The sequence below is a fragment of the Staurois parvus genome, unplaced genomic scaffold (assembly GCF_062004578.1).
Source record: "Staurois parvus isolate SC_StPar_1 unplaced genomic scaffold, SC_StPar_1.0 ptg000017l, whole genome shotgun sequence".
In the NCBI taxonomy this organism is placed as follows: Eukaryota; Metazoa; Chordata; class Amphibia; order Anura; family Ranidae; genus Staurois; species Staurois parvus.
The window spans coordinates 15,600,511-15,620,725 of NW_028317813.1; the positions used below are offsets into that span (position 1 = coordinate 15,600,511).

The window sequence follows — 20,215 nt, forward strand, 5'->3', positions numbered from 1 at the left end:
ACTATTTTTTTTTCTGCTCCTAAATGTTGAAACTTGAAAAATGCTTCTAGCATAAAATAGTATGCATGGAGACATAAGATAAGACTTAGCTTCTAGTAGCAGAAAGAAAAATGCTAATAGCTTCTAGGAGCCTTAGGTCCCATGTACACGGGACACTTCTGAACAATGGAAACTGCTGGAAAACGTAGGTTAAAAACATCTGTTTAGCTGCATTTGCATAACGCGTTTATGCGCATTTGCGTTTAGAAGCATTTTTTAAAGATAAGCACAGGAGAACCTCCCACATGCACTGAAAAGTGGTAAGTTATTAACAATTTCAGACTGTTTCAGAGAAATACAGAGAGTAGAAGCAGAGAAAGCAGTATGTGTTGAGATTAGCTTAGGTGTGAGTTGCTCATTAACTTTTCTTTTGTTTCCAAGGGTGGGAAAGGTGTCTGGTGGAGTGAGTCAGTAAGGCCACCTGGCATGGGGTGTTCATGAGGAATTTGAGGTGTGAATGGTCATTAACATATCTTTTGTTTCCAAGGGTTGGAGAGGTCTGAGGAGTGAATTGGTCATTACACAGTGTGAGAAGCTTGGTAGGAACATCCTGTGTTCAGTGTTTTGTCCATTTGAGTACCTTGAAAACGCTTTGCATGCATTTTTCATGATGAAAAAAGGCTCTGGACAGCATCAGGAAGTGGAAGAGTTAAAAAAAATTTCAAATGCAAACGCTTATAAGTTTTCTGCATTCAAAAAAACGACTGCAAACTCAAATGCCTGTAAACAAAGATGTGTACATGGACACATAAGAAAACATTAGGGTGAGTTCAGGGGCTGCTGGAAACTGGACAGCTCCTAAATGTGAGTTTATCAGCTGCAGTGTACATGAACCCTTAGAATTAGTGTCAGTGTTTCGTGCTCTCAGTGACTCCATTAAGATTTCCTCTCACTTCCTGTCTTGGTGGCAACCTGTAAGACAGGACTTGAGGGGAAAATTTGCAAGAAAGACTCAGAAAGCAATAAAAACATAACATTTTAAGTAGATAAGGAAACGGCTCAAATCCACAGCAGCATTAGGGCTTATGGAGAAGACGACAAGCAGCCATACAGCGTGCATGAGCATCCAGACGTAAAAAAACTTCCCTGGGACCCACATCTGCTTGTTGACAGCAATTACATATTTTGTGGCAAAAAAAAAACTAGTGCAGCCACAACAGCTAAAAATTTATAAGCTGCAATTTAACCTCCTCAGCGGTCTGATTATGTCCATATTTCTGTGCTCAAAGCGGTCCATTTTTTATGTTTTTGTTTTTTTATTGTAGGCCTGTAATTCTTGGAATAACTCACTGAAATCTGTCCGAACAAGAGTCTAGTGAACACCCCGGGTATGATAAAATGTGAAACACAAAATCATAAATTATAATATAATAATCATAACAAATATTAATAATAAATTTAATTCAATAATCTAATCAAACCAAAAACACTGAAAGTTGAAATATAACGCCAAGTTCGCACATCACTGAGCAAAGTCGCAAAATCGTTTTCAGTGTCTGATGACAAATTTCCCCACGAATCATCACTATCGCTGTTCTCTAGCTGGTCTAAAACCGCTTTTGACCTAAAGGGACGCTTTTTGGACACCATGGACCTTTCTCAGTTTCCAGGCAGAAAGAACAGTAAAAATGCAGGCAGGGCACAGGACAAAGCACTCGGGACAAAATGTATGTGAGATGGTTTGATACAGTAATGTTTTACTATGTGATTTTAGTGTATTTAGTGAATGTCACTTTTTAAAATTTTTTAATTTCCCGCTGGTTCCGTCCCCCGTATGTCCTGTACGTCCCGGTGCTCGCAGGGAACGGAACGCGGAAGACAGATGCCGGCATCAACCAGAGGAGATGGCCGGGGACACTGCAGGGGGGGGACGGGAGCGAAGGACTAGATAAGTGCAAGAGGGATCCCGGAGCAACGCTGCAGTGTAATCCCGAGTGCAGCTCGGGATTACCGCTTCTGGTTTTGAGAGTTAACCCCGAACTACACTCGGAAATACCGCCGGGGGGGTTAATACATTTTTGGTTTCGGGTTTATTACTGGTTTAAATTGTGTCCATCATTGAGAGAAAACTATTTAATCTAAGGTCTCTAAAGAAGACACATGGCCATACAATAAAGTTGGACAAAAAGGGGTTCAATGCATTCAAATGCATAGTAACCCTCTTGTATTGAACTGTATTGTTGCTGTATTGTCTCCCGTTATATTGTAAAGCGCTGAGCAAGCTGTTGACGCTATATAAATCCTGTATAATAACAATAAGAATAAGAATAATAAGGGGTTCTTTACTGTTGTAGCTACAAGGATGTAGCACTGCCTTCCACAGTGGTGGCGTTAGCAGGGATTATTCTTAGTGAAAACACTGTACAGGGATATAGAAAATGAAGTGAATGCACGCACGCACGCACATACACACACGTACGTGTTTTTAGTCAACCTTACCAACTCTGTAACTATACAACGATAGCAGTCCCTAAGCTTAGAGTTCCTTTTTACTGCCTTCAGAATCAGTCCCTATCCTCCTCAATGATTGAGGTTTATATGATTCTTATTCGCAAACCTCCAAAAGGGCCCAGCTCCTTGTTCTTATAGCTATGCACATTATTATTGTACCATCAACTAGAGTCCTAACAACTTGATGAATAAGAAGCTCTAAAAAAATAAAAACCTTGGCTTTGTGCTAGTCTGGCAAGATCCTCCAGGGTAAAGGCACATAGTCCTCCTTTATCGTAATCTAAAAACTCTCACAAAAATATTATCAACCCATCTCAACAACATCATCACCTTCGTCATAATCCAGACCAAACTGGGCTTATCCCATTAAAATCTACTTCTATCAATCTAAAGGTGTTTATTCACAAATATACATCAGTACCCCAATAATTCAGGCAGGAGAGTTGAAGCCTCCCTAGCTATAGGAAAAACTTTTGATGGAGTAGAGGGGTCTTGCCTGCAGACAATGATGGGCTTTCCTGCATATTTTTGTAGCTTGGATCTAGACTTTGTACTGAGCCCCCATGACAGCTATCCATTTGATAGGTCTACAGTCATACTTTTACTCCTTACAAAGGGGTAGGTGGTGGGCTGCCTTCTCTTTCCTGGCCTGTTCCTTATTGCAGTGGAGTCTTTTGAAGAGTTACATTACAGCTCACGTCATTTATTGGGTTTGAAACTGGGATGGCTGGAAGAAAGTGTAGTCCTATATGCTGATGATCTCATAGTTTCTACAGGATGCTGAGTCTTTTCTACAGGGGGTTCTGCGGGTGCTGGGCCAGTATCCAGAGGTCTCTGAGTGAATTGGGAAAAGTCCCCCAAATTCACGTATATCTTTCAAAACTCACCTGTTTGGATACCTAAAACCTTTTTCAAAACTCTCATACAGTTCTTCCTGTCTGGGGCCCAAGCCCCATGCTACAAATTCTCTATAGAGCTGAAGTTCAGTGTTTGGTACATTGTACATAGTTCGTTTGGGCCAAGCTGTCCCTCAGCAACATGTGAGGCTGCTGGTTGTGCTGTATACTCTGTATGTAGCCTCAGCTACATACAGCATACAGCACTGTGTTCCAGTGTGAACCGAGACTTTCCTGTCTCAGACCTTGAACATAATAGAGTCTTTTCTAAGTGGCGCTCAGCCACTCATAGAAAGCAATGTATTTTATCAATGAATTCAAAGCTTCTTTTGATTGGCCGAGTAAGAGGTTGTGACATCATCAGCCCACCTCTCTAATTCAGCAATAAGAGGAAGCTTTGTGTGGGCTTTTCCCAGACCCATACAAATATCCGTACAGTTGGTGATTGCCCAATGGTGACTCATCCAGGTCCAAGTAAAACTGGCCATAGCTAGCAAAAATTCATTTATTTATTATTGCAGGTACTTATATAGCGCTGTCAGTTTATATATTATATATATATATATATTAGATTCACATCAGTCCCTAATCCTCAAGGCTTTTCACAAATTGGTGAACCTCTGCCCATCTTTACTTCTGAGACAGCATGACTCAGAATTTCTAAGATGCCCTTTTTATACCCAATCATGTTACTGACCTGTTGCCAATTAACCTATTTAGTTGCAAAATTTTCTTCCAGCTTTTCCTTGTTGGTACCACTGACTGCTACCTTTTTTCTTAAAATGGTACATTTTCTCAGTTTAACCACTTGCCCTCCAGAGAGAATACTGGGTGCTTTTTTACAAAGTCAAAAAAACAATTTTGAGGGTCAAATGATGCACAGCATTTGCAGAAGCTGACATGAGGATAAAGTAAAGGATCAAATCAAGGGAGGCACACCAAGCAAGTCATAATATGCTGAATTCTCTGAATTTAATAATCTACATAACAATTCTCACCAATGTGAGTTACAACTGAATGACATAATTGTAATGGTATGTAAAGATGTGTTGTCAGCTGAGAACTCTACCTATGTCACGTAGGGCAGGGCACCAAGAACTCTCCAGGTATTAGGAATTAAAAGTTCTTGCTTTGTAAACATTTTCGACAAAAAGTACACCAGCTCAACAAAGTGGACTATGGCTACTCTGTAAACCTTGAACTTCTTATAGGCAATAGGAAGCTCTAGGACATGCTAACCAAATCAGAATTCATCTTTCAGTCATATAACTATAGTAAAATCAAAGTTGATTAATAGGTGGTACCACACTTTACATCATTCTGCTTCTTTTTTCTATATGAGAGCATTTGTTTTACTATCAAAATTGTAATAAATTATTAGGATTATTCATAAATGCAGTACAAGGAGCAGAAGTGAGCAGAGGAGTATGCCACAGGAAGCCAAGTTTACGTTACTGAAACATGATTTTTAATTGTCTTACTGCACTGTGCTCTTTACTTTACTAAAAAGCATGCTAAAAATATTACCATATTAAAAACCTTTAAAATAATTGACTATTACACAAGAGGTACAGCAGAAGTTCAGAATTACCAGGATTTTGAAAATCTTTATAGACTACAATATACATTTGCAAAAGAAATTCAACATAGTTACTATAGGAAAATTACTGGAATAAAAGCCATTATATACTAAATGCAGTTGTGTCTTACTTCAGTAACATAGGAGTAAGCTGAACAATAAGAAGTTCTGTACTTTATTTTGCTGTATACTTGTTTTGGGACTGTGTCTTAGACCTCATGTACACATGAACTCACCCAGGGGCAGACTGACAACTCATTGGGCTCCCAGGCAATAGGAAATCATGGGGCCCCTGTATCCTCGCCCACACTCAACCCACATCCAAAAAAGCCTATGAAATGTACCAGGGGCATCTCATGGGGCCCCCTACTGACCCTGGGCCCTCAGGCACTGCCCGAGTGGCTAAATGGTCAGTCCGCCCCTGCACTCACCTAGTCAAACTCTCCTGGCAGCAGAATAATGCTAAATGCGGCACTGCATTTAGTGCTTGGATGTTTATTAATTTGATTGGCCAGAGTATTTTCCATTGACATGGATAAACACCCAAGTGCTAGCATTTTTGGCCAAAATGTTCCTCTCCTGAATGCGATTATTCTGCGTTCAGAAGAGGAACGTTTAACTGCCCCTAAACTCTTGTATCCACAACATATGCCTTTGAAAGAATGGTTTTACAGAAATTCAAGAAATAAACACGAGAATGCCTAAACATTTGTAATTGCCACAATTTTCTGGTTGAAGTGGTATATTATCTGACAGAGATGCATGGGTACCAATATTTTTAGCCATAACTGTATGTATTGTTGGTAGTCACTGAAGACTGCTGTAGGATGTCATTATTGTGATCGCTTTTAAAATAGTTTATGGCTTTTTTCACACTGGCTTTTAGTGCAGGCTTTACTGCAATACCTACTCCAACACCAACAACACTAGTAGCACCACCAGTTACAGCTAGCATAGCATCATAGCCTAGATCTAAAGAAGCTTCAACAGCACGATCTTCTGCTAGTTCAGAACAGCCCTGTGTGGCATAATAAATGGCACTACCAGCATTGTACCAACCACTGACCACTGGAATCCATTTCATCACTGTATGAACACGCAATTCCTTCTCACTAGTGCACTCAAGAGCAGCTGAACGCTTTCTCCGATAGGCAACATTGCAATGATGCAGCCACACTCTTGTTCCCTTCTGAGGCATAATATATCCACCATTTCGCAACACCGTATAATATCTTCCAGCATTTGAAGAAACACCAGCACAAGATGACCCTAGATACCTGCAGTGCATTTTTGCCTCCTGCACTGTTTTATGCACTCCCATGTTCAATCCATTAAGGAAGATATTTTGTTTCTTATGGAAACCAGAGCAATTCTGGTGGCGTGGCTGTAGAGCTGTGGGTAGAAGACTGTCTAAGTTGAATTTTATTATTTCAACTTCCATAACATGTTTTTGAGTATTGTGATAGTGAATATCCGGTTGGAGGCTGAAGGTCTTCATCTCTTCAGCAAGCAATACATAGATCTCTCTTGTGTCTTTATCCTTGAGTAAATCAATGTAGAGTTGGTCAATTTCTAGCAAGCAGCCAACCATTACCAAGCCCAGTACCAGTGCTGGTTTGATGAACTGTGACGAAGCTGGGTGAAGTAAGTCAAGGTAATTCATACATTCTTTTCGGAGACTGGCACAAGACTGATTTCCTTTTGCCCATGAGAAACTGTTGCCAGGAAGATCATGACCATGTCCATCCAGAGATTCAGATGTTATGGATATGTTTTGCAAGCCATGTGTGTTAAGTGGCTTGCTGTACACATAAGGACTTAACACCAGAAGGATTACAAAACCAAATACGTGTGCCATATCTCAGGTAAGACTGTGATAATACAACAAATCTGCATTCGTAGGAGATAGCAAAAGCAAGTTAGTTGTATACCTTGTTACAAAAGAAAAATATCCAAGACATAAAGTAAACAAAACAGTTAAACTACCCCAGAGCATTATATTTTTCCTTTATGTAAATAGAAAATGTCTGATTTTAGCATAGTTGATTAATTTGCTGGAAAGGATTAGTAGCTTAATTATTAGTTTCACTAGTTGCCTAGATTTGTTTTTTAACCACTTCCCTCAAATGGACATACCCATACATCTTTGGGTTTCATTGGCTATACTGGGCCATGGCTACAGCTGCAGTCATGATCCTGGTATCAATCTTTTCAGCCGATGATCCTGAATAAAGTAAAAAGCAATCTGGGCGGCTAAATAGCTGCTGGATTGCTTTTAAATGCAGTGGAAGGGGCTCCCCCCACCGCCTTCCTACATTCTCTCGTACTGCCGGTCTAACAAATCGTAATTTGTAATTTCCTGTTTTGGTCTAATATAAACAGGCCATTACCTGCCTGTGAAAGCATGTGATAAGAGGAAAGATCTAGGATCTAATAGACCCCAGATGTCTCAGTAAAAAGAACCAGTCACTGCCCATGCCATCGCAAGGAATGCTGTTTATCCCTTTTGATAAAATGAGTGTAAAAAAAAAAATGTAATGCACCCCTGTTCCTCCTATAGATATTTTTAGGTACCCTAGTTTGTTACCATTCAACGAGCATGCACAATTTTAAAGCATGACATGTTAGGTATCTATTTACTTGGCGTAACATCATCTTTTATATTTTGCCAAACATTTGGGTATTATATTGTTTTTGTTACTAGAAATCATTAAAGTGTATTTTTTTCCAAAAAAAAAGTATTTGAAAAACCACTGCGCAAATACTGTATGACATAAAAAATTGCAACACCCATCATTTTATTCTCGGGGGCCTTTTCTTAAGAAATATATGTTTGGGGGTTCTAAGTAATTTTCTAGCAAAAAAATACAAGATTGTTACATTTATGTGAGAAGTGTCAGAATAGGCTTGGTAATCAGGTAAGTTAAAGGCTCATTCACAAGGGGCTGTCTGACAGCATCTGTATTTTGCGTGCCAGAAAGGTACAGGTCCCACTGCTAACTGCCTGTAAAAATCAATGACAAGTTAAAATACGCAGTGGATCTATATGGCCAGATGCTGCTTTGAGAGGTATTTTCATTTGGGTGCAACCACCAATTATGGATTGGTAAACTGCAATATGTTACATTTTTGTTTTTAAGTTTAATATTACTTTAAGATCTCAAAAGGAATATATAATTAGATTGGGTATTTGGATAATATTTAAGCTGTTTGGACACTTTAATAGTTGAGTGTTACTTTAGAAATAAAAAAATCGACAACAGAAAAACTGTAGAACTCACCTTAAACAGGGTTTATCCTCAAAACGTTTCAGCAATTTTAACATTCAGTTTGAAAGGATGGCAAAGCGTCTGCCCACTGTTTAAAGTCCTATTGGTATCACATTGTAAACATAAAAGGTCACAGTGCCTTAAAAGCTAGAAATTTCACCATAACAAACTTTGTCAGATTTCCAGCAGTTATCACCCACAATGCAAAATTAACCATGAGCGCGTATGTATACATTTATTTGGCTACTGTGGCTTTTCATGCTGCAATATGCTCATATGATTTTAAATGGATTGTAGGTCACAACTTTTTTTAATACTGTAACAATGTGAAACCACAGAAACCTTATGAGTATATACATGTATATGATCATCATTAGAAGATATTGGTGCAAGGGTGTGGCCTGGCCATGGGAGAAAGAGGACACACAGCCTGAGAGCTGTCGTCTACCCGGGGCTATTTACTGCTTTTCAGAGCACAGACACAGCCTAGCTCTCAACCTACGATGCCAGGGAGGCAGCGGGCATACACTACACTCACCCAGCCTCCCCAGACTTGCTCTGGGTCCCCGGATTCCAAGATGGCGCTGCCTCCTCTCCGGCCGCTGCCTCTGACCATGGGGATGCCGCCAGCTCGGCTCAGGTATGCAGTGATAGCCCTACTACTTCACATGCCTCCACACAGCCCTAGACAGCGAGGTCTGTTTTAGATGACATCGCTGGGGATTGGGACATTAGGTAACACATTCGGGCCCTCCCTACTAAGGCTGTTATGGTGCAGATGATTGCAACCGTGGAATCTTCTTTTAAAAAGTCCTTGGATAAAGTGCAGGCCGACAACGCAGCTTTAGGCCATCCAGTAGAAGCTGTAGAAACTGCTCATGAAGACCTATCCCATACAGTAACAAAATTAGGGGAAGCCCCTCGTACGCACAAACACATGCTGGTCTCCCTCTTACTACAACTAGACGACTATGAAAACCGTAAGAGACGGCAGAACATACGGATTCGCTGCTTGCCTAAGGCTACCCACGAGCAAGACCTGGTGCCCACACTCCAAGGGATTTTCAGTTTAATCCTGGGCAATTCTGCATTGGCGCCAGTAGAAATAGATCGGGCACATAGGGCCTTACTGCCGCTACCCCCAAGACATTAACAAAACCCAAGATGTTATTTGTCGGATACATAAATATGTGGCTAAAGAGGCCATCATGTCCGCCATGCGTGGAAAGCTATTTGTGGAATTTGATGGGGCTCGTTTGCTACTTTTTCCTGACCTCTCTAGACGCACCTTCATTATGCGGTGAGCCTTAGGCCTCACGGATGCCTTATTGTGTTCTGCACTGGAAGTGTCCAACCCTGAGTTTCCCTCACCACAAGACTTTACTGTGGCTCTTCTCTGGTAGAAAGGACAGAGCTGGATTTATGCCCAATTTTGTATGTTATGTTGGTTCACTGTTATTTCTCTATGTTTGGATTATGTCGTCCGCATTGTCGGTGGTTTCCTATAATGTCCACGGCATGTACTCACCGTCTAAACGTGGGAAACTGTGGCAGGAACTTCACTGCTTATGCCCGACAATAGTGCTACTCCAGGAGACCCACTTTACGGCGACTTCCACGCCCAACCTATCACAGTCCATATTTAATCAATGGTTTTTATGCCCTTCTCCACTCCCTGAAGCAAGGGGGGTAGCGGTAGCAGTCCATAGGCCATGTCCTCTTGTCCCCCTTGCTCAGTTAGCTGACCAGGAAGGTAGATTCTTATTTCTTAACCACTTGCCTACCGGGCACTTATACCCCCTTCCTGTCAAGGGTAATTTTCAGCTTTCAGTGCTGTTGCACTTTGAATGACAATTGCGCGGTCATGCAACACTGTACCCATATAAAATTTTTACAATTTTTTTCACACAAATAGAGCTTTCTTTTGGTGGTATTTACTCACCACTGGGTGTTTTATATTTTGTGCTATAAACAAGAAAAGAGCAAAAAATTTGGAAAAAAAGTTTTTCTATTTCTATTATAAAATTTAGCAAACAGGTAATTGTTCTCCTTCACTGATGTGCGTTGATGAGGCTGCACTGATAGGCAGCACTGCTGGGCACTGATAGGTGGCGCTGACTGGCAGCACTGATGATGGGCACTGACTGGCGGCACTTCTGGGTGGCATTGATGGATGGCACTGCTGGGCACTTGTGGGTGGTACTGCTGGGCACCGATCATCAGTGCCCTGATGATCGGTGCCTATCCCCCCTCTGACAACTGCCGGTTCTCGGCAGATCTTTGCTCACGCTGTGACAGCGTGAGCAAGGTGCAGCCGATAACTGGCAATTGCATTTCCCGGTGATCAATGTGTCATTGGACACGGTAGATTACATGGTAAAAAGCCGTTGTGATTAGCCTTTTACCATACCACGTGATCAGTTGTGTCCGTAGGACACAGCGATCACGGAGTTCGCCAGGTGCGAGCAGGAGAGCACGTTCTGGGAGGACGTTGTATGACGCCCTCCCAGAACTGGCTGGCAACAGTGAAGCCATCATTTGGCTATCTGCAGTTGGCAAGTGGTTAAGGGCACTATTAACAATGAGTTATTCACCATTTCTAATGTGTATGCACCCAATGCCTGTACCATTGACTTTCTCTCCAGTGTAATGAGGAGGCTTCTTGATTTTAAGGAGGGACTTCTCATACTTGGGGGGGACTTCAATCTCCCCCCGGACCCTCACTTGGATACCTCATCATGGAAATAATTTTGTTTAAAGCACTTAAAAATTTTCGGAAACGTTTACAAGACCGTCATTGGTGGATAGTTGGAGAGTGGTCCATCCCTCTGTTAAAAATTATAGCTATTTTTCACATGTTTATAATTCCTATTCATGGATTGACCTTTTTTATATTGATCAGTATTATCTTGGCTGACTTCACAGTATAGATATCGGTCCAATAACTATCTCTGACTATGCCCTCGTTTCCTTGACTTGGGCTCTGCACTTCTCCAATAGACCCGCTTGGACATGGCGTTTAAACAAATCTTTGTTAGACGATGACACTACCTGCACCGCCATTGAATCCTCCATTGCCACATACAGTCAGGACCATAAATATTCGTTTCATTTCAAATCCATTGTGGTGGTGTATAGAGCCAAAAATGTTAGAATTGTGTCGATGTCTCAATATTTATGGACCTGACTGTACTTCCAGCTCAACTCCACTGATGAGGTGTCCATAGGGGCGTGGTGGGAGGGACATAAGGCAGTAATTAGAGGCGTTTTGATAGCTCACGGCTCAAGACTCAAAAAGGTTAAAAGCTTACTTGAACAAATACATAAGAGCAGACTGCAACCTTCTGACTTGACAGCACTAATGGATCTTAGAACCAAACTGTTGGGATGTCTTGAAAGGAAGTCCCAGAACAAACTGCGTTACTATGCACACACATTTTATGAACATGGGAATAAATGTGGCCGCCTTCTGGCCCGCTTCCTTAGTAAACGGCAGGCATTTTCTCATGTGCATAGATTGATGGTGCGTGACAGACCAGTGGTGGACTCTGCCCACATTTGTGACGCTTTCCGGGCTTATTACAGTTCCTTATACAATATTAAACCGCCACCTGACTCGTCCCGGGCTGCCAACCATAGGTTTTTCAACCACCAGTATCTCCAAGAAGTACAATTTCCTAGTCTCCCAGCAGAGACAATAGATGATTTAGAGCGCCCAATTACCCCTCTCGAAATGGCATCGGTTATCTCGGATCTCCTTAACAGGAAGAGCCCAGGCCCCGATGGCTTCTCTATTGCTTATTATAAGCGAATGGTACACCTCTTGGCAGGGCCCATGTGTGAATACTTTAATGCCACTACTGCTTCCAACCCTCTGTCTCAGGAAGCCCTGTTAGCCCATATTGTTATAGCAAAACCTGGGAAAGATCCCATGTATTGACAAAATTACCGACCCATTTCTCTGTTGAACGCTGATGTCAAAATCCTGTCCAAACTTATAGCTACTAGATTGCAGGACCTCCTTCGGTCATCCACCCTGATCAAACGGGTTTTATTTTGGGCCGAGAGGCTCGGGATAATACTATCCAAGCCCTCAATATCCTTTGTTGGACACAATATGGCCCATGTCAATCCCCTTTCCTCGTCCTATCAACTGATGCCGAAAAGGCCTTTGATAGGGTGTACTGGCAGTTCATGGAGGAGACCCTACTTGCACTGGGGCTTGGGAGGAGGGTGATGGACTGGATCTCGACCCTGTACGATGACCCTGAGACTAGAGTTGATGTGAACGGGACTTATTCTGCACCACTGAGTGTATATATATGCAATGGCACCAGACAAGGATGCCCCTTACCCCTTTTTTCGCTTTATTGCTAAAACCATTCCTGCAAAAAATTCGGAGTAATTAAGATATTAAGGGGTTTCCTATTGGATCCAGGGATCATAAACTCTCGGCATATGCCAACGATATTTTATTCTATATAACCCAGCCTCTCACCACTCTGCTGGTGTTGATGTCGGAGTTTCACAGATATAGTTCTCTTTCAAATTTTAGTATTAACTATGGGAAGTCTGAGATACTACCTGTCACGATTCGACCAGATCTTATGCCCTTACTCAAGACTAGTTTCCAATTTACATGGCAATCACAAACTTGCCCTATTTAGGCACTCAGATCTCTCCGGACCCCAAACTATTATATTCCGCAAATTATGGGATGCTGCTGCAGGGGGTGGAGAGATTTTGGCGCCTGGCACAACACTGCCCTCACATGGATGAGTCGAATTAACTCTTAAAATGATGATCTTGCTGAAAATTTTTTCCCTGCCTCCACGATCCTAATACACCTACCACCTGTATTCTTTTGGCGTTTACGTCGGTTGTAGCTTCATCTGGGAGGGGAAGCGACCTAGTTTGTCATACTCACTGCTCTGCCGATGCAAGGACGACGGGGGTCAGGGACTCCTTGATATATCCCTCTACTATAAGGCTATGGCTTTAGTCTGTATTTTGAATTGGACACAACATTCAAAAGAGAATATATGGGTTACGCATGAAAAGTTTATAGCTGATAGGAATTTGGTGGGGGCCCCTTGGATACCGCATATGGCTCGCAGGCTGCCCAGTTGGACAAGCCCAATTATATTGACCACTTTGAAGGTATGGGATCAAATCAATAGGTTGGGTACTCTGTCCCCCCCAACCTCACCCCTTGCTCCGCTAGGGGGCTTCTCTTGGTTCCTACCTGAGGAGGATGTCTCCTTTTTTAAAGCATGGGGCAGGGAGGGGAATAATATATGTATGACATTGGCCCCAACGGCTCGCTTACTGCCCCTGGACAGACAGAGGATCCTTCGGGACTTTCCCCCTGGACTTTTGGCACTATCAACAGCTACGATTTCTTCCAGAAATTACTTCCTAGGATACATCTGCATGACTCGATAACTCCTTTTGAGTCTCTGTGCATGGATCTTGGGGAATCTAAACATTTAATCTTTCAAATGTATAGGGGATTGCTCTCCATTTTCTCCCAGACGACTTCCTACTATGTTAGGGAATGGGCAGCGGAGTTAGGTTTTGAATTTACACCCCACCAGTTACAGAAAATTATTCAACTATCCCACGTTTCCTCCATCAACCCTAAGACACGAGTCGTGCTATAAATTCTTATTTTGATGGTAAAGGACACCTCGGTTGGCTAGGATTTTCCCCGGGGCGGACCGTAGTTGTTGGAGGGGATGCTCTCATGAAGGCACCCTCTTGCATTTATGGTGGTACTGTCCCAAGATCCAAAATTTGTGGAGATATATCCCCTTGGATCCAGAGAACGACCCTTAAGTCTATTGAATTTACCCCCCTGCATTACTTGTTCCATGCTACCCCTTCCTCTATCAAACCTTATAAACATAGTGTTACCCCGTATGATGGTGCGCGGTGTCTGACCCCAGGCCTTCTCACCAACTTGTGACCGAAGGACCAGCCGATCTAAGACCACACTGCCACTTGTGTAACAATGCCACTCTGAGCTGCGCCCTGCACAAAAATTTTCCAGCTCGCTGGACCACAATCTATGTGCCAGCAGCCTGAGAGCGATTGTTACTGGGTCAGGTTAATTAGGCAATTAACCCTTCACACTGCCACCACCACCATTTTACAGAGAAGGAAAAAACTCACAAATCTTAGCAGTAACACTATGATGTTTGAATAAGCGTCTGTATACACACTGCCAACGCAGACAGATGTATGCAGAGGGTTAATACATACAGTAGCATTCTCCAGAGACAGGGATTCTTTTAGTTTGCATTAAAAGCTTTAGGGACAGTTTCAACACTTTTCAGAAAATAGGATTTATTACTAAAAAGGTCAAAATGGTGCAATTAAAATATTTATAGAAAAGATGTATTATTTTTATTATTATACAGTATTTATAAAGCGCCAATAGTTTGCTCAGTGCTGTACATTACAAAGGGGGACAGAACATGTGACAGAACAACAATACAATGCAAAACATGAGTGGATCGAGGGCCCTGCTCTTTCGAGCTTACAATCTAGGAGGGAGGGGATGGTGGCACAGGAGGAGATAGCTGTGGGGGATGGGGTGGTAGGAAAAGTGGAGGAAGTTGGCAAGTTAGCAGGTGGGTTTTCAGGTTGGCTGAAGAGGTGGGTTTTCAAGGTGCGCCTAAAGGAGAGGAGAGCAGGTGATAATCTGATGGGTTGGGACAGGTAGCTTGGCTTCACATAGTCGTCTTCTAATAGTAACAGTACTCACAGGTAACTTTAGACCTTCTTTGATCTTCCTGGAGCTGATTGTTGGCTGAGTCCTTCCCATTTTGGCTATTCTTCTATCCATTCGAATGGTAGTTTTTCGCTTTCTTCCACGTCTTTCAGCTTTTGGTTGCCATTTTAAAGCATTTGCGATCATTTTAGCTGAGCAGTCCATTATTTTCTGCATTTCTTTATATGTTTTCCCCTCTCCAATCAACGTTTTAATCAAGGTACGCTGTTCTTCTGAACAATGTCTGGAACAACCCATTTTCCTCAGAATTTCAGAAAGAAATGCACTATAACCAGCATGTACAACATTTGCTGCCTTCCTTCCCTAAATAAAGGCAATAATTGCCACCTGTTGTTCAAAGAATGAATGACCTCACTAATAGAACTCCACACTGCTATTATTTTGAACATGCCCCTTTCAATTAGTGATTCATTTACACAGAATCAGCAGCAAGCGTGTCATGACTGTTGGGTCTGTTGGATTTCTATTACTCTACTACACCTGCTAGTAAATTATTTGCCATGTAGAAATATAATTTCTACCAAAAAGAGTGATTGATCAGGTTAGTGATGTCTGACTGCTATTATTTTGAACACAACTGTGTATATATATATATATATATATATATATATATATATATAAAACAACAGAGAAATAAAAGAAAGAAGTTTCAGATGGCAGGATACTTGCAAGAGTCCTTGGTGTGAGCGGAATCCAGTCGTCCGAACAAAAAGGTTTCCTTTGTCCCAAAGATGTTCCTGATGTTAAAAGGAAGCTATCTCTTCTTACCTCTCTCCAGGCATGTTAGCCTTTTTTCTAGTAACCCAAAGGGGTGTCTCCTGAAAGCAAAGGGCCAATCGCCTCATTTGGGGATGGGTGTTCGGTGAGGACCCAGGCTATGACCAAATCCCTTACAAGTTTATACCATGGTCAATAACCTTCAATAGGTACAGGTAGCATCCTAGCAACTGGCAAATTAATATGCACAATCATATTCCAAACGTCCACATACCAATTATGGCATATCCTGCCACTCCAGATAAAAATATATTGCTTTCTACCCTCTTGTAGACACTACATAGGGATGTAAGGTGTCATGCGACTCGTATTAAAATTACCTATCTGAATATATATTTTATATCAATGTGCCCTAGTTCTTGCTGAAGTTATGAATTTGTATGAAAAATGACTCATGTGGGATGTACGTTTTATGGCCCCTGCTGTAATGCTTACATGTCAAGTGACCAACTGAGTTATAGTTTTACGACTGGGTCAATGAAAGTGTTTGTCAGACACTCTGGTACACGTCAATTAGGAATTACAACCATGAAGTTTATTCAGCTGTGCCTTATGCACTTGTGACCCCAGTGCACACACAGACCACATTCCATTCAAAAGGGAGGGGGGGACTGGACAGAGTGAGAATATTTTCAGATCATGATACAAGATGGTAGACCTTAACAAAATGGTGGTCAGCGTCCATGTGTCTAAGCACACAACTGCCACACCACGCACCTTCTGAATGCTTCTAAGAGCTTAATACCAAGATTATGGAAACAAACAATCTCGGTGCACTACTTTTCAGGAGTGAGGTAGAAAAGATTTACGAAGCTGAATGCTGGGTTCACATAGTTAGGAATGATCTTGAGAAATTTCATGATACCTGGTCTGGTTGGCTGTACTACTCCATGGAACTGGAAAGCCCAGACGACCTTCCCTCTGGAGGCACCTCTCTATAATTCCTAGCTCTTCTCTTAGATTCAGTACCTTTGATTAGTGACCCTTTCTGCTGCTGAATGTTGTCCCATGACCACTGGACTTGCCCGCCTTACTGACTAGACCAGGGGTATCAAACTGACAGCCCTCCAGCTGTTGCGAAACTACAATTCCAACCATGCCTCTACATTTCGGAATCATGCTTGTAACTGTCAATCTTGCAATGCCTCATGGGACTTGTAATTTGACAACAGCTGGAGGGCCACCTGTTTGACATCTGTGGACTAGACGATCCACAAAGTATCTTCAGGACACCTAGTTACTTTTACTGCACACTTGCCCACTGTTTCTCCATCTTACGGATCTCATGCTCTGTGATCATGTTTTGTATTAAGGTGGCCTACTGTGGCCCTTGATATTTTCTTTTGCCCTTTTTTTTTTTCCTCATGTGTGTACCCTGACTCATCTCTTGTGCTCAGTATACTTACTGTTAGCTCATGGTTTTTTTCTGCTTTCATAGTTTATTGGACACAGCCATCCTGTGGCCTTGACCGTTGGCTGCTGTGTGGTGGCTCGGGGGTTTGTGGTATGCCTTTGAATGGCTAGAACATGTCTGTTTTTCTGCGATTATGATTTTGTTTTTTTTTTGCTTGTTTTCTTTCATTGCTCACCATATCTGTTCCTTTGAACTAAGTTTTGAAAAGGTCTTTAACCACTTCCAGTTCGGACACTATTACCCCCTTCCTGTCCAGGGCAATTTTCAGCTTTCAGCGCTATCACACTTTGAGAGACAATTGCGCGGTCATGCAACACTGTACCCATATGAATTTGTTACCATTTTTTTGAGACAGATAAAGCTTTATTTTGGTGGTATTTATTCACCGCTGGGATTTTTATTTTTTTTGCTATGTAAATGAAAAAGTCCAAAAATTTGGAAAAAATGTTTTTCTTATAAAATTTTGCAGATAAATAATATTTCATCATAAATGTTGGCCAAAATTTATTCCGTTATCTTTTTAGAAAAAAAAATAAATAAGCCAAATTATTTTATAACCAAAAATTATAATTTTTAAACTTTTTTTTTACATTTTTATTTTTTTATATAATTTATGGGTTTTTTTTGTTTTACATACTGTCACCCTAGCAGTACAGTGTCACCATGGTGACACTGTACTACTTGTGGGGGGTGATTAAGTTTTTTTTTTTTTTCTTTACACTGATTGCTTTTACACCCATGTAGGATGTAAAAGCAATAATTTCTCTCTCTGTCTGCATTCTTGCAGCCATTGAGAACTACTGAGTGAGCTGTGATTGGTCACAGCTTGTCACATGGTACAAGGCTGTTGTGAATAGCCTTGTACCATGTGACCTCTGTGATCATTCACAGATTTCACATGTAGTAAGCAATGATGTCACAAGTGACATCTTGCTTACTACTTTGCATGTAATCACTGATTGGCCAATTAGTGATCACATGATCGGGACCTCGCACAGAGGTCCCGTCTGATGATCGGTGTTTCACTGTGTCTGGAGGACACAGCGGGCACCGGATCGCAGTACTGCACGCTCCGAGGGAGCGCGCACAAGCAGGGTGCGGGGAGGCCGTTTATAAACGGCCCCCCGACCCTGCAATACACCTTACAGCTGTTTATATACAACGGCCGGACGGGAGGTGGTTAATAAAGAGAGATTAAACAAAAAAAAGAAGACATTGGCGCACTAGTATCTTATAGAAAACCTGTGCTTTCAAAATTTTAAAAAACTGCACTGGATCAATGCAGGTCACTTCAGGGGCACATAGAAAACAATGATTTTTCTATGTGTCTCATTCACAACACAATGTTGCATACAACACAGATGGCACAAGTAAGGAATTCACAAATGTACAGTATTTATGCATAATTTTATTACATCTGCTTAATAGTTAACCTAGAACTGTCAATTATAAAAACTGCAAATGTTTTCTACCATGCAATGAGAAAGGTGAGGGTGTACTTAATCCAAGAAAATAGCTGAAAACCTAGAATGTCCATCTTAAATAAACAATTCAAACTACTGACTTCATTCCAGTGTGGACAGAGCTTAGCATTTCTGAAGATTCTTCTCACAGTTTGTCAATGTCAGTAAGTCCATGTTAGCTCTGTGATATTATTCCACTGATAAGAAATGAAAAACGCTTGTAAATATATAGTATGTGCTCCTTGAGTTATTACTGAATTTAATAATCATCATCATCATCAATTCGTAGCCGTTTTTTCTTAGTTGGTCGGACATCATCCTCAGGCTCTGAATCAGAGGCTGATTTTGTAATCCCAACAGATTCTTCCCCTATATAGGGAGATATACACAAGCATGATTAAGCAAAAGCAGCAGAAAAACAGTATTTTCAGTATGCAAGACTAAACAAACCTTTATGTCCAGTTCCTGCTTCCTCATCATCACTGTCTAACAGTCTGCTTCTTTTGGTAGCTACCTTTGGTCTGTGAAAAAAAAAATAAAAATGATTCTATACAGTGGAGGGATTTTTTAGATTTACCTTTGTTCCTCTGTGTCAAGTGTAAACTGTTAGACCACTTTTTCAGGCATTTGTTTTTTTTTTAGCCTGTAAAAGCACTTCTGTGTTAGCCTTTGTGTCCATGCACATGTACTGTAGGCATCTACAAGGCGTATTAGAAGAGGAAAGGAAAAAAAAAACCATTAGGAGAAAAATGTGCTTAAATGAGTGTGAGTGCTAGACATGTTTAGGCACATTTGAGCATTAATAGATTCCAGTGGCTAGAATGAATATTCTGGGCAGTAGATTTCACTTGATACTACTAAACGCGTGTGCAATATGCAAATTTAGGCACTTTTTTTTAACAGATTTTGTCCTGCCATAAAGTTTTGGAGTTCAGAGGAGAAAAGCAAACGCCCTGTGTGTATGAGGCCTCCGTGTTGAAATCAACACTGTACCATGATTTCTGTCATCACCTCAATGTCTATAGTCTATCCTTCCTCTCAAAAGAAGGACAATCTCCTATAGAAAACAATTCTATGCAGAAAATCTCTCAAAAAGCCTAATCACTTACTGATCTACATCATTTTGTTGTAAAATAGCATACTGGGTAGTATTTCATGACTGGTTATTTGGTGGATTCAACACAAGCTTGCTAATAGCAAAACTATTAAACACCAAAGAAAGCCAGTTGAGGAATATTACTTGGAAAAGCTCAACAGTGCTCACCAATAAGCTTCAATTAGAATTATACATTTATTGTAAACTTGGGAAAAAAAAACATATACAAGAGTCTTATCTTAGGATTTTTTACTCTTGGGATTTTTCATATCCTTTTTTCAGAGTTCATTGAAAGCCACAGCTCTGATGATATTAAGCAATGTAGGGTTATCCTGCCGCCTACAGGGGAATTAGGAAATTATAGGGGCAATCAAAAGCAGTCCAAAGAGAGGAGCTGTCACACACAAGAACTGAGGCAAAGGTGATGGGTATTGT

The 20,215-nt window shown here is 41.3% G+C and overlaps 2 protein-coding genes across 5 annotated transcripts in view; both read right to left on the reverse strand.

Moving 5' to 3' along the window:
- Window positions 1–4,339: 4,339 nt before the first annotated feature.
- Window positions 4,340–8,323, reverse strand: APOF (apolipoprotein F). Its single transcript, XM_089680320.1, has 2 exons — window positions 8,247–8,323; window positions 4,340–6,855 (listed from the first exon to the last, which is right to left on the reverse strand). The coding sequence occupies exon 2, from the start codon at window positions 6,821–6,823 to the stop codon at window positions 5,744–5,746; it is 1,080 nt and encodes a 359-aa protein (XP_089536446.1). The 5' UTR covers window positions 6,824–6,855; window positions 8,247–8,323; the 3' UTR covers window positions 4,340–5,743.
- Window positions 8,324–18,609: 10,286 nt separating this feature from the next.
- TIMELESS (timeless circadian regulator) overlaps window positions 18,610–20,215 on the reverse strand; it is a 121,483-nt gene continuing 119,877 nt past the window's right edge. For all 4 annotated transcript variants that reach the window (XM_089680349.1, XM_089680332.1, XM_089680340.1 and 1 more), the window contains 2 exons: window positions 19,135–19,205; window positions 18,610–19,053 (listed from right to left, as the gene is read on the reverse strand). In XM_089680349.1, coding sequence (XP_089536475.1) covers window positions 18,944–19,053; window positions 19,135–19,205 — 181 coding nt within the window. In that variant the 3' untranslated portion in view covers window positions 18,610–18,943. The remainder of the gene's footprint in view (window positions 19,054–19,134; window positions 19,206–20,215) is intronic.